The following is an 18,683-nucleotide window of genomic DNA, read 5'->3' as shown; positions in this document are numbered from 1 at the left end:
GTGTGCTCTCATATAGTACCCTTAAAATAAAAATTTGGTATCCAAATTTCCGATAGGGTACGTAGGGGGGGCCGCCCCACCCTAAAACCTACCAAAAATATATTTAGACCAATCAAGACAACATGGGACTCAAATGAAAGGTAATTAGGATAAGAAAATGTATCTGATATCCAATTGTCGGACCAAGTGTTAGGGGGACCACCCCAACCCCGAAAACACCCCTAAATCGTACATATTTACCGACCATGTCAATGTGGAGCTTGGGGGGTCTACCCCTTTCCCAAAATACCCCACAAACAGCAATTTTTTACTGACCATCGCAATATGGGCCTCGAATAAAGGTATTTGGGAGTAGAATACGAAGTTGATATCCAAATGTAGAACCATGTATTTAGGGCATCACTCCTTCCCCAAAACACCCCTCAAAGGGTAAACATTTTTCGACCATCCAATATGTGGCTCAAATGAAAGGTATTTGAGATTAGAAAACGAATTTGATAACCTATTTTGGGGTCATGTGTTTGGTGGACGCCTCATCGTGTAAACTCCCCTAAACCAATGGCAATATGGGGTTTAAATATATGGTATTTAAAAGAAGAGCACGATGCTGATATTTTTCAGGCCCAGTTGTTTGGGGACCACCTCATCCCCGAAAACACCCCTTAATCAGATATCAAGAGAATATCGGGCCGAAATAAAGTATTTTAAGAATGGATCGTTGACCAATCAAGATCATATGGGATTCAAATAAAGGCACTTATATTGGTAAACTGTTAGTCAAGCGATATACTATTTTCGTAGCATGGTATTTCCCTAAAAGCTCTTTAATTGTCAAAAATAAATATTCAAAGGAAAATGTTGCTCTATATAAAGTAAAAGAAGGCGCAACGAAGCGGGCCCGGGTCAGCTAGTGATCTTATAATTACAGTCTGTGAGATATCAATGACATTCAACGTAGCAAGAAGTATGGATTAATATTAGTAACATATATTTTTACAATTGATATATTTTACACATCATTTTAGTGCCTTTAACAATAATATGACTACTAGCTATTTTAGAGGTTTTCCAATATAGCATTTTGGAATTGTTTTGCGTTGTCAATAGATTGAAGATTTGATGGCAGAGAGTTCCAAAAGGCGAATCGTATTTGCAAAATATTGCCATTTTGATATGAGCAGACGATACCGTGGGGCGACTATTAAAATCCTGCGAGTTGTTCTTCCAAATTGCAATTTTGATTCAGGTACTCCGGACATCTCTCAAGGATGATTTTTTAAAGAGTTAAAGATTCTTGGTATTACATATACTTTTCTCGTAGAGCAAACAACTGTCATATCAATTTAGTCCATGAACGATAGCATTGTGGGCTGTTTCCAGACGTCCAGTGCTTCTAGAGTCACATTAACTAAATATTGGGTTGCCCAAAAAGTAATTGCTGATTTTTTAAAAGAAAGTAAATGCAATTTTAATAAAACTTAGAATGAACTTTAATCAAATATACTTTTTTACACTTTTTTTCTAAAGCAAGGTAAAAGTAACAGCTGATAACTGACAGAAGAAAGAATGCAATTACAGAGTCACAAGCTGTGAAAAAATTTGTCAACGCCGACTATATGAAAAATCCGCAATTACTTTTTGGGCAACCCAATAGATCACTTTCATAGCAGAGCACAGGTAGTAGATACGATTTAGCCAACAGGAGACGTATGTGTTTTGGTGTAAACGATTGCGTTTGATATAGTGTTCTTAGCATACCAAATATATTTCCAGTTGTCGCAATTATGTGATCAGTCCAGTGTATTATTAAAAACTATGCCAAGATTTGTAGCTTTGTTAACAAACTGGATATGCTGTCCACCAACTAATATGCATTCATCAGTGACAATATTCTGGTTGCGATTTGAAATTAAAGAGACAGTTCGATTGGGTTTATATGCAGATAATTGTCATGAGCCCTTTTAGAAACAATATCCAAATCTTCATTTATTTTGAGGAACCCTTGAGGTATATCCGTTTTAAGAAAGCTCAGATAGAGCTGGACATTATCGGCGTATATGTGTATAGAGGAATATGTGAGTCGGGGTGGAAGGTCATTTATGTACATCAAGAAAAACAGTGGTCCCAGAATCTAGCCCTGCAGTACACCTTTACTCAGTTGCAAAGATTTGGACATTAGGCCTTTAATTACAACAGATTGAAATCTCAGGCAGAGGTAGTTCTTTATCAATGAAACAGCAGAGTCGGAAAAATTAAAGTAGTGCTTCAGTTTTATACAAAGTACATCATGATTGACACAGTCAAAGGCTGTTGAGTGGTCCTGTCATGTTACTTATCCATCATCAATATTTTATCTAATGTCTTCGGTAACATCGATTAAAGCAGTGATGCAGCTATGTCTTGGTCTGAAACCAGACTGTTTGGTGGATAACAGGCGGAACTCATTTGAGTATGTACTTATTTGCTCATGGGTTATTTTCTCAAAAGCCTTGATAAGAATGGCAGAATGGATATTGGGCGATAGTCATTTCCATACTTAGATGTTGGCACTGGTACCACTTTTGAATGTTTTCATGTGAACGGATATATGCTTGTGGTCAACATAGTTTTGTGGCTAATATAAGGCAGTATATATGGTAAAGTGCATTTTATAAATTTTGGATGTAAGTCATCCAAACCAACTGCATTTGATTTTATTGCCATACAGCCCGCATATACATCAATAGGCTGAACACATGCAAATTCAAAAGTTGTGAATTCAGGAAACATTGGTGCATTCGATAAAACAGTTGATGCGTTTCTTTGTACAGTATTAGATTCAAGGTTAACTGTATAGTTTAAAAAATAAGCATTCACTTCATCAGGATCAGCATCAATTTCGACTGGATAGGTAGAACCAATGCCAATTTTTCTAATAGTTTTCCAATTTCTTTTCGAATCAATGCCTCGGTGAATTTTTTGGCGTAATAGATAGCTTTTGCTCGATGAATCTCCTTATTCACGACAGTTCTGAGTGCTCGATATTCTTCATGTAGCTGTGGAGTCTTATAACGCTTCCATTGTCCATAAGCCAAATCTCTTTTATCAATTAATTGCTTAATCAACTCACTGAACCAACAGTTCTAAGTCGTTCGAGGACGTTGTGTGCAGACAGGCTCGGTACAGTGAAGAAGATGCAGTAGATTGCTATTTTTTCTACACCGACATTTGGCACTCCTCATGCAGTCATGTTATCTTGTTGCGTTATTGATACAAAGCTCTTTTTATAAAATTATCTAGATAAGGTAGGGAGGAAGGGTTAGTTGTCGAATTATTGGACTCTTGTTCAAAACTTTTTTCAAATCTTTTCGTGATTACGGCTCTGTCAATATAGATAGGTTGGTAAACGATATATTGCTTACTGACTTTTCGTCAATTTACTGTACTAATGATACGAACTTACAGCAAAAATTGCAAATTTTGCCCATGAACATTCCACTAAGGAACAGGGGCAAACTTCTCACATATCAATGAGTGCAGTCCGATTCAAATTTATGACCAATAATAAAGGATCTCCTTTTTATAGCCAAGTCCGAACGGCGTGCCGCAGTGCGACACCTCTTTGGAGAGATGCGGCTAGCTATCCTTAACAGAGATTTGGCATATCGCCCTTCTATTGATGAACCCTCTGCCAGTAATGAATTGCGGTATAGGAGATACAACGCTATGGCTGGTAAAAGAAGGGTTAAACGCTCATATGGCGCTCGCTTTGTGCTGGTTCTACCGATTCGAGAGAATTGTGCCGTTCTACCGGCAGTCTTGATTCGGTTATATGTGATAGCAACTGTGATATTGATCCTAGAATAATTATTTTACTTCTTCTACTTCTAAATACGTACCCGATTTTAGCGAAATAAATAGTACTTACTCTGATAGCCGTGGCAACGCCCTTAACTTTAGAAATATATATCCTGACTAATTACAATGTACAGTATTTAGAATTAGTTCGAATGCTTTGGGAACCGATGGTGGATGGATTAAGTTAATCTTACCTTATATTCAGCATGTCTTTCCTATTGCATGGAAATTAGCTAGAGTTACTCCCCTACGGAAAAAAGACACTGTTCTGATTATCTTTCAATCACCATCACTTCCAGTATTATCGAAGGCATTTGAAATAATAATAATGGATCAACTTGTGGATCATCTTAATCGTTTTTCATTGATTGACCCTTGTCAATCAGGTTTTAGAAAACACCACAGTACCACATCTCTTATGGTCAAACTTACTGATGAGATCAGGCGTGCTGTTGTTAAAGGCAATCCTTGTATTTTGCCGCACTTGACCTCAGCAAAGCTTTCGATTCTTTTGACCATGACATTCTTTTTTAAATCTCTTTAACAATTTCAATTTGTCACATACCTCTTGTAGACTTCTTATGTCATTTTTGTCAAATAGCTCGCAGTGTGTAGTCTGCCATGATCGTGTTTCTAATGTTAATTCTATTTCTACTGGTGTACCCCAAGGTTCTGTCTTGGGACCAGTTATGTTTATGCTCTATTTTAATGACGTTCATTCTTGTTTCTCTGGTATGTTAGAAAGATGCATCTCGAACCTTGATGAAGATATTGGACAAGTTTGTCAATGGGTTCGGTCTAATAACTTAACAATTAACATTGGTAAACCAAATCCGTGGTATTCAATAGCTCACGTCATCAATACTCTCCTCAAAATATTAGTGTTCAAAACAATGTTGTCACATCGACTGATACTATGACCACATCGGGCTTTGTAATTGATTCTGATATTGTATTTTCCTTGCACATTGCTCATATCTGCTCCAAACTAAACTTTATACTTAAAAAGCTTTACAATTTGAATGTTATTTTACCCACACAAATAAAATATGTAGTGGCTCATTCGTTGCTGATGCCGCGTATATTGTATGGTACTGAGGTATATTCCGGATCCAATAGGACTAATCTGCTTAAGCTTCAAAAGTGTTTCCATAACATGCTACGGTTTGTTTATGGTCGTCGTTGTAGACGAGACTACGAATACTTTGCGAGGCATTTACTTGGATGTTCTTTTGAGCACTTTCTCAATATTAGATGCCTCTGCTATTTCTTCAATATCCTTAAGTACCGCGAACCCAGTTACCTTCTTCCTTACTTTCAAGTATTGCATTCAATCCGGAATTCTCAAATTCTTATTGAAAGTTTCAATAATGTTGTATTTGGAAGATCATTTGCAAAACGCTTGTCAGGGCTATGGAATAATTTTTTTTCCTACTAGTCTTAAAAACATCTCAGTATGCCAACAAACTTTTGAATCTAAGCTAATCCAACATTTCTTATAGGCAACTCAATTGAATTCGCTTTCATCACAGCTGCTATCTCACATTTTCTGCTTTTTCTTCGTCTTGAACGGATAATTGTGCGTTAGACTATGTTATTAATTTTTTAAAAAAAACAATTTTTTTCACATTCAATAAATTTGTTAGTTATTTAGTTTAGCGATAGTATTATATTAGATTATAATATTGATTTTTGTATTATGAAAACTTGAAAATTAGTGAAATGCCGATTTTAATCTAGCCACCGTAGCGCAGAGGTTAGCATGTCCGCCTATGACGCTGAACGCCTGGGTTCGAATCCTGGCGAGACCATCAGAAAAAATTTTCAGCGGTGGTTTTGCCTACTAATGCTGGCAACATTTGTGAGGTACTATGCCATGAAAAACTTCTCTCCGAAGAGGTGTCGGACTGGGGCACGACGTTCGGACTCAGCTTTAAAAAGGAGGCCCCTTATCATTGAGCTTAAACTTGAATCGGACTGCACTCCTTGATATGTGAGAAGTTTGCCCCTGTTCCTTAGTGGAATGTTTATGGGCAAAATATGAACATGTATTGGGTTGCCCAAAAAGTAATTGCGGATTTTTCATATAGGCGGCGTTGACAAATTTGTTCACAGCTTGTGACTCTGTAATTGCGTTCTTTCTTCTGTCAGTTATCAGCTGTTACTTTTAGCTTGCTTTAGAAAAAAAGTGTAAAAAATGTATATTTGATTAAAGTTCATTCTAAGTTTTATTAAAAATGCATTTACTTTCTTTTAAAAAATCCGCAATTACTTTTTGGGCAACCCAATATATGCTCATCAGTGAAAGAAATATCATATATTTTAGTCCAATCAATGTTATATATTTCATAGTAAAGTGTATTGTTTACTATTTTATTAAAATTAAAAAAAAAACTTTTGGGCTCTTGTTCCGGTGCAGGCAAGGCAAGGTTAGAGTTTTTGTGTTTACAAGCCAATAGAATTAAACGATTTAATTAACGTTCTCTCCTTCAAAAGGTTAGAGTTTACATCGCCAGCTATTATTACATCATCATAATGTACAGTAAGGTTAAGAATCGAATCAATAAAGTTTTCATACGGTATATGATTATTCGGTCTATACGCAAAACCCAAAAGAATTTTACGAGCATTAACAACAATCTCCATAAATATGTATTAAACCAAGTTTCACTCACACATGTCATGTCAACTCCAGACATAATATGCATGAGTGAAACTTGGTTTAATACATCTATGCACAAGATGTATTAAGTACGTGATCAAGAACATAAGCCCATGGGTGTCGAAATATTACGCACACCATCCATATTGCCCAATCGGTAAAAATGTGTGTATGGGGTTGTGACTAAATTTGTATATCGAATTCGTACTCTATATCTAAATACCGTACATTCAATATCCATATTGCCCCAATCGGTCAAAGTGTCCAGCTGGGGGTGTTTTGCGGGTGGCGATCCCCCTGACACTTGGGGCCAAGCTTTTGTATCAAAATTCTACTCTACTTGCAAATACCTTGCAAATGTATGTAAGAATAATGAACGACGAATTAAAATGTTTAGACGAATCGAATCGTGCTTGTAGATTTTTTTTTTTAATTTACAAGTAGTCTGTAATGCTACATGTCTGTGGGTTTGTTTGGAGGTGGGACGACCACCGGTACACTTGGTGACAAAGTTGTATATATCAAAATCGTACTATTCAGTTAAATACCTTTCATTTGATACCCATATTGCCCGATAGGGGCAATAAGGGTACCAAACAGAGATGATAAATGTGGATTTGAAAATGTCGCAAAATACGAGTCGTAATGGTACTTTTACTTTTTTTGTTGATGTATAGAAATCCACGCTGGACGCCATTGTTACAAAAATGCAATATCCTGCCATGGAATCTAACGAAAGCAAATCAAACGAAAAGCACGTCGCATGTGGACATATACACAAAACAGCACTGGCAGCATCAGCCATAGGCTGATCTTAGTGCAGAGAACAAATAAGTTCGGCAAAATTGTGTTTGTTTGTTGCATTGTTGGATAAGCTGGCTTTGAATAAGGGAAGTAACATTATACTTGCTTTCTATTGCGATTGTGAATCAGATGTGTGCTTTCCACCTACTCTATTTGGGTTTGTATATAAAGCCCATGATCCATTTGACAAATTTCTGCGGATGGAGATTTGGCGAATCAGAAATCGCGATATAGAAAGCCGGTCAAATGCTTTTAAGCAACATCTCACATTTCGCCTTACTTTTGATAGTTCTTTGCTGTGCTATTCTTTGACAATATCTACGGCCGGACAATATCCTGCAATGGCATCTTAAAAAGATTTTAAGACCAAAAAAAGAAAACGCAAACAGATTTTTCCTTTTTTGTAGGATTTTAGCAATGAAAACGAGTTAGCCAAAACAATAAAATAAAGCTGCTATCTTTAAATTAAATTTCTTTTTTACTTACGGACAAGACCATCCATTTTAAATTTTGATCGCCAATTGATTCTTTGATTGATTGATTGACTGTCCCTTTATAGTTTTTGAAAAATTATTTTTTTAGACCTTAGGCAACCTAAAAACCATTAACCTAAAGAAATGAAATATTAAAGACTCTCCTATTTGTAAGGCTATTTTGTGTCTTTAACTACAATTCACTGTTGTCTTGTTCCAAGGTCAATTTCCTAAAAAGACGCAAAGTTAAGTATTTATTAACCTTCCTAAAATAAAAAAAAAATAAGTTTGGAAGTCTTTGGCTCGAATCTTTAAAATAGAACATTTTTCAGTGCAATTTTATTAAAAAGAAGATTTATCTCGCCCATGGCTATATACAGTTTGCAAAATTCGTATCCGTATGCCCGCTTAAAATTGAAAACGGATGAAGTAATCAATCCAATAAGCTCATTTTTTAATTGCATATAGATTTATTAGGTTTAAGGAAAAAACAAACTTATGCGTAATAAACTCATAAATAAGTCGCTAGATGGCGCAGTATTCATATTATTGCTAACAAAATTCGTTGTTGTTGTAGCCAAATTTTCATGAGGAAGTGGCAATCTCCTGTGGGTGAGCAAGCTCCTTCCAGTCAAAAGGACCGATCGCCTCGGAAACAGGGGGCTATTAGTTATTTAAAGGCGTCAATAACTCGTATTTGTACAGAGAAATGCATTATAATACAAGTTAATATTTTGCACGTCTTGGTAAAGATTGGACAATGCCGTTTTAGGTCCTTTACGTTTTTAATGTCGTACTTTTAATTTTTTTTAATTGACCAAAAAAGCTCATAAGATTGAGATCCGGGCTTTGAGGTGGTTTCTTAAGATATTACGGGCAGTTAGATGGATCAAAAGTCTAGAACCTAGCGCGGTATGTTTGGGACCATTATCCTGGTGGAAGATAAAGTTCTGTGGCATGGCCAAATTTTCTGCACTGTGCTTCAAGTTTTGCTTCAAAATGCTTATATAATCCTTTGCCGTCATTTTTACCATCGACCGAATGAAGATTTCCAGCGCCTGCTGCTGAAATCGGGAAATCGGTTTATATGGGAGCTATATCAGGTTATAAAACGATTCGGACCGTACTTGGCGCAGTAGTTGAAAGTCCTAACGAAACACTACAAGCGGGTAGCTTTACGCGTTCGACCTCTATCGTGATTTTGACAGACGGACGGACGGACACGGCTAGGTCGACTCAGAACGTTGAGACGATCAAGAATATATATGCTTTATGGGGTCTTAGACGAATATTTCGAGGTGTTACAAACGGAATGACTAGATTAGTATACCCCCATCCTATGGTGGTGGGTATAAAAAAGGCAGAACAACGAATGAATGAAACGAAGGGAAAACATGCAATAAAATCTATGTAAAGGCTCTATCACACGGCATGTAGTTGTCTTTCGACATGCCAAATTTAGCACATGTTGAGTTTTACATGTCGTGTGTTACAAACGAAACTAATATATGAAAATCACTTTTCAAACAGCACGTGTAATTTTTTCGATTAGAGCCTGCTCTATTCCTTCTGACAAAAACATAAAGAAATCAGCTGTTTTTGTGGTCAGTCGAATGAAATCAACCCAAAAATAAATTGTTTTCACAAATTTATGATTTAACCACCTTTCTCACAACTTTAAAAATTTTTAGGCATAAAAAAAATCAGATTTGCTCATATTTTTAGGTTATGTTATACGAAAATAACACACAGGTGTGATAAGAAAAATAATGAATCGTATGTAAATTGACAATTTTGACAAGTTGAAGTTAGCCTGAGCAAACACGAAGCCGACATAAACAAGGACAAAGAAAAGAGTCTTCGCAAAGCAAGAGAGAATTAAAAATCAATAAACACCAAAGAAGATAAAGCCAACAACAAACTACAATATTCAGTTGCAATACTTTAAAACGTTCAGTTCTGTGATATTAGTTCTAAGTTTTGCGCAATATTTTTCTTACTATAATTATTTTTAGTTTTTTTTTTTTTAATACGTGATGTGATGTCCCGTTTTTTTTTATGTAAGTATAAGACGAATATGAGAAACTAAATGTATGTAAGGCTTTGACATTACTCCAGATCAGTGATGGGCACACAAACACAGTTGAAAATACTAATCTCTGTCTGTGTAAGGGCCAGTAAAATCGCTGTAGGAAATGACGATAGTAAATCTATACTGACTTACTATCGACTTTGTCAACAGAACTACTGACAAATTGTACCCAAGCCCGTGCTTCTTGCTATATACATTTTGTAAGAGCTTGTCATTCAGAAGTCAATAGTGACATTGTCGACAGTAAGTCATTTGGGTATATATAGAGACATTACGGGATATATGGGGCATTGTCAATAGTACGTCAGTAGGGACAATATATAGCCATTTTAAATCATTAAGTCTGTAATTTTCGAACTTTTAACTAAATTTCAAAACGATCTGAATAAGGCCTTCAAATTAGTTTAAACATATATGTATTTATTTATTTTTATTTCTTTCAAACATATATATAGTAAAGAATAAACTTTTATAAAAAGGGAAATCAATTTGCAATGTTCAAATACCTGATGTCGGTTGCTTTCAGCAATATCACCAAGAATTGTCTTCATCTGACGTGTCTATTAACTACAAACAAGAAGTTTAAAATTGTTTATAGAATTTGCACTACAATAAAGTTATATGCTTACATATGGGTCAGCTTATGTCACCAATTAGCATCACTTACTAGATTTGCAATTTTGTCATTCTTTTTGAAAAGATTTATGAACCGGCGAAATTATTTTCAACAAAACAATTGGGAAAAACGAATATAAAATAAAATAAATTATTGTTTGTCACTTGTCGGTAAAAACAATGTACACACGATTGTAAATAATTTGGTGACAATGTCACAAACATAATAGACAAAAGTTTAGACTTGGGGACACTTAACCACAGACTTCATACCGGGATCCGAATTATTAACTAAGTGAAGAAGATATGTTAAAGAACAATGCGTAAACCGAACGAAACCACGCGATTTTGCTTACACTGTACGTGTGTACTGTTCGTTTTTCCTATGCCCTCGGGCGTGTGCGTTGTTGCCCATCTATGCTCCAGACCAAGGCGTATTTTATAAGATGGTCGCATCAGCACAGCTGATGGAATTTGATATGTCAAATCATTTTCGAATTCGCCTTATAAAAATGTAAACTTCAAAATAAATATTTTATAGATTGATTTTTGTGTTTGCTTCTGTTTTGGTTCTTAAACTTAGGTTATATAATGATATGCGTCTAACAACCTCAATCGCTATCAGCTTCACACAGGGAACTTAAGTTTATTGTGTCGCCCTAGAAATAGATTCAAAAAGCGCTGAAGAACAAAGACAAAATTTACGGCGGTACGATGCCAGTTATTAGAATGAAGAAGATAATGAGCCAACATGGGCCAGGCGGGCTTAAGAAGTTCCTCCAATCTTTCAAGCCCCTGATTGATTGATTTTTGTGTTTGCTTCTGTTTTGGTTCTTAAACTTAGGTTATATAATGATATGCGTCTAACAACCTCAATCGCTATCAGCTTCACACAGGGAATTTAAGTTTATTGTGTCGCCCTAGAAATAGATTCAAAAAGCGCTGAAGAACAAAGACAAAATTTACGGCGGTACGATGCCAGTTATTAGAATGAAGAAGATAAGGAGCCAACTTGGGCCAGGCGGGCTTAAGAAGTTCCCTCCAATCTTTCAAGCCACTATTGCACTTAAAAGTGGCGAAAGGACTATGTGCCTGAAAATAACTTGGACAAGAAAAACGTATTCATGTAGCCATTATCCTGAACCAATACAGGCAATGTCACAATAGGTGCTCAACCGTCAACCAGCGCGATTTCAATGTCCTGACATTACAATTGCTTGTTAGAAGCCCTATCAACATCGTATGGAATCAATTCAGAAGGAATCCTCACGTCGACCAGATAGTCATGCATTTGACACGTGATGTGTGGTCCCTGGTTATAGTAGAGACAAACGTATATGATTTTGGAATCAATCCCAGCCCCATTGGAATTGAGCTACATCTACCCTGGTCTACCGTGGAAGGTTAAATGCATTCTTGGTAGCTAGTTTATCGCTACAACAAATGGTTTTGTCTGGAGCAAATAAGAACAGTTTTAAATTTGTTTTTTTTTTTTTTTTGCTTGACATCTTAAAATTAATAAACTTTTTTCTTCTTGCTCTGATTGGTCGAAGGAAATTTGCCGACAATTTTAAATATCACGGCGAATCCTGTTAACAAATTTAGAAGATATAGCAACATTACGCAGCAATCAGCAATAAGAGTGGTCACGTACTCAAAAATTTGCACAAACTTTTACGACAAGTCTTTCGCTTTTTAGTAGAGAGTGTAAAAGCGAAAAACATTTGGAGAGTTTTGTAAATAAAAGGTTGCACATTTCTTCTGGTTGGCAAATTGTTACTTAGCTAAGCAATCGGTAAACAAAACACAGCTGTATTTATCAGGACGATAAGTCGCTAACCAGCAGCCATCTGCCGGTTAAGGTTTATCGTTAGGATAAGCAATAAGCATATATTCAGAAAATCAAATTCCTTTTACCAGAAGAATATCGATACGATAAATTGTAACCGGAGAATTAGAAACCCGGCCATAGTATAAGTTTCCGAACAAAATGAATTGGAAGTTATGCTAAGAACAGCATTTTATGTACTTCCAAAGTGACAAAGTTTATTCTTTTTCTACATCTTGGGAAGTAATGTAGAAAGCATTGACTATGGTCAAGTTTTTGCCGCTTCTGTGAAATATAAATTGGGGGCAATCCCATGGCAGCCGGTTGTAGGTACCGGATTGACCCGATGAAGTCCTTCATCGGCAAGGGCTGCCACCTCAGTGTACAGCACACTGCTACAACAACAACATAAATTGGGGGAGTTATGAATGAATTAAATGTTTATTACGTTCAAAGTAACATATTCTTGGTTGAGCTTTAAAAGAGATTTCGTCATACTCTTGCAGATTTTTTGTTCGACTTTCCTCTTGAAGCTTCTATGGTAATTTTCTTCTATGTCGACTTTACGTTGTGTTTTTCTTACTATACGCCTATAACTTTTTTTAAATCCCATTTTGTAACCCAATTTAAAAAACATTATTGAAAATTTTCAACCTAAACGGCATTTTTCGGCGACAGCTTCATGTTTAAATCATTTGGCTTTGTTTAATTTTTTTTTGTGACCTGACGACTGATTGCAAAGTTTACGAACAAAAAAAGGAAAAATATCGGTTTAAAACAAGTAAAAGCGTGCTAAGTTCGACCGGGCCGAATCTTATATACCCTTCACCATGGAGCGCATTTGTCAAGTTTTTTGAATTACTTTTCCAAAAATAATATATGGGCTACCTCAAGTTATTAACCGATATGGACCGTACTTGTCATGCCGTACAAATCATAGAAAAATATCACTTCGAAATTTCAGGCAAAGTGAATAATAATTGCGCTCTCAAGAGGCTCAGAAAGTCAAATTGGGAGATCGGTTCATATGACAGGTATATCAGGCTATGAACCGATATATATCATACTTGGCACAGTTGTTGGAAATCATTCCCGAACGACATATGCAAAATTTCAGCTAAATTGGATAAGAATTGCGCCGTCTGGACTCAAGAAGTCATATCAGGAGATCGGTTTATATGGCAGCTATATCAGGATATGGACTGATTTGGACCATACTTAGCACAGTTGTTGGAAGTCATACCAGTCAAACGATATGTGCAAAATGTCAGCCAAATCGGATAAGAATTGTGCCCTCTAGAAGCTCAAGAAGTCTAATCTGGAGATCAGTTGATATGGCGGCTATATCAGGTTATAGACAGATTTGGACCATACTAACTAAATTGGATAACAATTGCGCCCTCTAGATGCTCAATCGAGTCTAATCGAGAGATCGGTTTATATGGCAGCTATATCAGAATATGGACTGTTCGGCACGGGATAGCTGTAAGCACCACACAGGCTGGAACATCGAGGTCCGATCCGGGTGGTGTTCATTGCTGTCACGAGACTTAGCTGCGAGCTACCGGGCACGTCCACAGGTGGCGGATAGTGGAATACTCTATACGAAGTAGCTGCAACGACAGTCGAGGACAATTAGCGGTATCCAGCGGGGAGTCTCAGTGAGAGGCCGGATGGTACCGGCTCTTGCACAAATACTGAGTGCCTATGCGGAGTTATTGGCGCCTTTAAAAAACCATTGGCCACCTTGTTCACGTGGCGATCGGTCCTTTGGACCGGAACGATCTTGCTCACACAGGAGCTTGACGAGGATCGCCACCTCCACATGAAAATGTGGTTACAACAACAACGGACTGATTTAGACCAAACTTAGCAAATTTGTTGGAAGTCATAACAAAACACTTTATGCAAAAGTTCAGCCAAATCGGATAAGAATTGCACCCTGTAGAAGCTCAAGAAGGCAGCTATATCAAAACATAGACCGATTTGGCCACTACACCGACCTAATTGTGTAAAATTTTAAGCGCCTAGCTTTACTGCTTCGAAAGTTATCGTGCTTTCGACAGACAGACGGACGGAGGGACGGACGGACATGGCTAGATCGACTTAAAATGCCATGACGATCAAGAATATATATACTTTATGGGGTCGTGTACGAATATTTCGGGGTGTTACAACCGGAATGACGAAATTAGTATATTCCCATCCTGTGGTGAAGGGTATAATAAGTTGTGTAGTGATCGGACAACAGACAAAGAAAATTGCAAAACGTAAAAAAGACGAAATATCGGCTAGAACACTCAAATATTAAAAAAAAAAAACAAATGCCATCCGCAGTTTACTGTATCTAGTAAATTTCAGAACGTTAGGGTGCCTGAGTATTCAGATGCTTTGCAGTGGGTTTTGGTCGCCTTGGCATTTCGAAAAATTCTACAATAACAATTCTGGTCTCGGGCATTGTCCATTTTTCAGTTTTTAAATTTTTGCCGAGACAAGCTTCCTAAAAACTCTTTTGCACCAAACAATATTTGTGGCCTCCTTCATATCCAATTTACTAAAGAATGATGATTTGCAATCATCATTGCTCGAAATGGGTGTTTGGGTATTTTAACGAAATAATTCGGCTAGTTTTTTTGTTTGTTTTTTAACCATTCAAAATTTCGAAGATTATCCTACCCGTTCTCAAACGGCAGATTGTTTTCTATTTTTTTTTTTTCGATTCTATCCCACTGTGTGTTTGTTATTTCTGAACTTAGGTCAAATTAAACCTAATTCTGGTCAGTTTATCTATAACGTAGTAATTCGTCGAACTTGGAGACGTTCGACCTTAGGTTTATTTTATTCATATGAAAATAACTTGACCAAGCCGCCCGGTTTGAAGAACAACAAAATCGAGATAATAAATGTTTTTGCGCTTCTTTTGTTTGGTCACAAAAAATTATTTTATTATTTCGAATTACATCCACCTTAGACCAGAACAACAAAAGGAGTCTCAGCAATGTGCCGCGTTAAATGAATTGGGGCGGAGGCAATGATCGCAATCAAAATGAAATAAAAAAAATGTATTTCATACCTTTTTGAAGTGTTTGTTTAGACGAATCAAAAAACTGTAAAAACTCAATTGTTACTTTTGGCCAAAAAAGCTAGTTGGGACCATAGCGGTCCCAATATGTACATCCCAACAATATTTGAAGCGATTTAATCGAAATATATTTTATTTACAATTTCGTCACGATTTTTTTCCCCTTTTTATTTTACAACTTTTTTATTTGAAAAGGTTCTTTACCATATCAACTATCTAAAGTTTTCTATCTACATGTTATTATTTGTCAGAAAATAGGCGCAATTGATGTTCTATATAAAGACTATGTAGTACTTGTTCATTTGAATTAAATTTTACAAACAATTTGAAAAAAATGTATCGCATATAGTGGTAGGGTCAGCTAAAAGCTACGGTTTTAAGAAGAACTTGCATTTTACCATTGTATGAAAGCACTTATATTAGATGGTTTTATCCAAATAAAGATGTGCAATTGTTACTACTGCTGAGGTCTGTTCATGGTTTCACTTTTTTTCTTTTCTCTTAAAAGCAATTTGTCATTATCACGTAAGCAGAGTGCCAACATAAATTTCCTGTGGTAAAAGACTTCTTTAATTTTATTTTAAAGCTCTTCCTTCGAGTGATGATCACAAGTTGTTTTCAGGGGTGAAAGGGAAAGTGAAGCCCCCACCCCCCCCCTCACCAAAAAAAAAAAAAATCAGACCACATTGTTTTAGATATTTTTGTGGAGAGTATTGTTATTTCGGCGGATTTAAATAAAAATAATATAAATATACATGTTCTTTTACATTTTTTTAGGTGAAAATCCCGTCGATTATAAAGTAGATGTTGTGATTGACGAATCTGCGGTAATGGTACAAGATGAGACTGTGTCCGTGAAAATATCATTGACATCGCCATTGCTGCGTGAATCGCCGGAAGGTGGACAGTCTTCTGAAAGCGAAAATGGGAATGCCGGAGACGCAGCTCCTTTGCCGCGCGAGCCTTGCCTTAAGGTACCTTACGTTTAAATACAGTGATTATGTTTTGTGTTTGATTACTCAATTAATTACCCAAACTCTTAGGCTTTAGCTGAGTTACGTCATGCAAAATGGTTCCAAGCACGCGCCACTGGTTTGCAGTCATGCGTAATGGTAATACGCATTTTACGTGATCTCTGCCAACGTGTGCAATCTTGGCAAGCTTTGCCCCAATGGTCCATGGAGTTATTTGTGGAGAAAGTCATCTCCTCTGCTGGTTTTCCAATTTCCCCTGGTGACTGCTTGCGACGCATTATGGAAGCTCTTGCATCCGGGTTCCTTATTAATGGGCCCGGCCTTTTGGATCCGTGTGAAAAAGAGCCTCAGGATGCTCTGCAAGATTTGTCCAAGCAACAACGCGAAGATTTAACTGTCTCGGCACAATTGTTTTTGCGGTACATGGCATTTAGGCAAATCTTCAAAGTTCTTGGTATGGATCAGCTTCCTGCCCCCAAATTTCCTTCGCGTCCATGGCGTTTAAATAGAAAGCGCCGTCGCTCCCAGGGCAAAGACAATGTAGACACTGAGGGTAACAATGTCGAGGCAGAAGAATGCGCCTCTGATGAAAAAATACCTAAAAAAGATGCTGACACCTCTTAAAATAGTTTAACACCGTATAACAGGAAAACATGATAAAATATGCAATTAATGTTTATCTCACTCGTATTACTATGCGTTATTATTACTATAGATTTTTAATCGAAAAACGCAATCAAGGTCACATCTGAAGCAACTTTATTCGTCGTATTTATAGTAGTGGATTGAATTATCATAATACGCTGTACTTTTCCCTCTTATTGTAATACTTACATATTACTACACTATACTAATATACTAGAACAACAAACAATGGTGAATTATGAATGAAATGTACTGAATGTTGGACGCGTCAAATTTTTACTACCATGGATATATGCATGCACTCACGAATCGATGTGTATCTTATGTTTAAATTAATGAAACCTTTGGAAAACTTGTCAGAATATGAAATAAAAACCAAACACCATCTCCCCTTAAAAATAAAAAAATGTGCGTATAATTTATTGAAAAAAAAAAAAAACTTTTAATTGGTGTCGGAAATAATCTTCGCATAATTTATTTATTCGTAAACTGCGCTTAAATGAATATTAAGTACTAACCAAGATAAATTGACACGGGTAGGTGCAGTTGCCCAACAGAAAAAAATCCCGGCACGGGATAGTTGTGAGCACCACACAGGCTGGGACATTGAGGTCCAATCTATGTGGAGTTCATTGCTGTCACGAGTAGCTTAGCTGCGAGCTACTGGGTGCGTCCACAGCTTGCGGATAGTGGAATGCGGAGCGGAGAGTCCCAGTGAGAGGCAGGGCGGCGCCGGTTCTTGCACAAATACTGAGTCCCTATGAAGGCGAGTTATTGGCGCATTTAAATAAACAATGGCCACCTCATTTCCCGCGGCGATCGGAACGAGCTTGCTCACCTAAGGGAGCTGCACGAGGATCGCCATTTCCACATGAAAATGTGGCAACAACAACAAAACATCGAGTGCACTATCTGTCAAGATCAGTGTTTTGTGAAACTTATTTTGGGTTTGTTACTAGTTCGCGCCATTTGTCGTTGTGTGGATGTGCTATGGTTCCTCCTGCCACAGGGCGGAGAATGAGGAAGGAACTCTCCGTCTTTTTCAAGATTGGAAAGACTAGGATAGGCAAATATCCTCATATTGAGCCATCAGGCGATGCAGTGGCGGGACACTCGATAAGGCCTAACGGACTGGGGGCCGACTACCAGACTATCACCGACTCCCAATATTGGGAAGACTAGGATAAGTAAAGATCGGGAAGATGGTCGCTGAGAATGGTAAGGAGCAGCCCTCTTACGCCAGAGTGGCAAGGAAACACAACAGAGATGGGCAAGGCAACACAACGATCCCATGGCAGCCGGTTGTACGCACCGGATTGACCCGATGGAATCCTCGTCGGCAAGGGTTGCCGCCTCAGTGTACGTGTTCGTCTTTTTTCTTCATGGGAGAGGCACATCCCGGAGTGCCTTCTCCGCACGCTTCTGGTCCGTGCCGGGATTGAAAAGAACCCCGGACCCTGGTTCTGTTCAGTTTGCCATAACCGCCTTCATCATCGGTCGGTGTCGGTGAGGTGTAACCGGTGCATGGAGTGGGTACATTTCCGTTCTTGCTCTGGCCTAACTTCACTACGGGAGTATAGTCATACTGGCTATGTCGCAAGGTGCTGTGCGAACATAGTCAGCAGTGGGTCACAAGCGTCACCGTCGTCGCCTTCGGCGTGCTCGTCGTCG

At 37.5% G+C, this 18,683-nt stretch overlaps 1 protein-coding gene and 1 long non-coding RNA gene across 5 annotated transcripts in view; one reads left to right on the top strand and one right to left on the bottom strand.

Moving 5' to 3' along the window:
- LOC106089760 (uncharacterized) overlaps nucleotides 1-15,601 on the bottom strand; it is a 33,066-nt gene extending 17,465 nt beyond the window's left edge. Inside the window, exon 1 of the long non-coding RNA XR_001221686.2 lies at nucleotides 15,385-15,601. This is a non-coding gene — a long non-coding RNA (uncharacterized LOC106089760). The remainder of the gene's footprint in view (nucleotides 1-15,384) is intronic.
- The window catches only part of LOC106089758 (zinc finger RNA-binding protein), a 44,663-nt gene extending 27,606 nt beyond the window's left edge, over nucleotides 1-17,057 (top strand). For all 4 annotated transcript variants that reach the window (XM_013255734.2, XM_013255732.2, XM_013255733.2 and 1 more), the window contains 2 exons: nucleotides 16,171-16,367; nucleotides 16,437-17,057. In XM_013255734.2, coding sequence (XP_013111188.1) covers nucleotides 16,171-16,367; nucleotides 16,437-16,991 — 752 coding nt within the window. In that variant the 3' untranslated portion in view covers nucleotides 16,992-17,057. The remainder of the gene's footprint in view (nucleotides 1-16,170; nucleotides 16,368-16,436) is intronic.
- The last annotated feature ends 1,626 nt before the right edge of the window (nucleotides 17,058-18,683 follow it).

The sequence above is a fragment of the Stomoxys calcitrans genome, chromosome 1 (genome assembly GCF_963082655.1).
Source record: "Stomoxys calcitrans chromosome 1, idStoCalc2.1, whole genome shotgun sequence".
NCBI classification, from domain to species: Eukaryota; Metazoa; Arthropoda; class Insecta; order Diptera; family Muscidae; genus Stomoxys; species Stomoxys calcitrans.
This window is presented reverse-complemented; position numbering and strand designations above follow the sequence as displayed.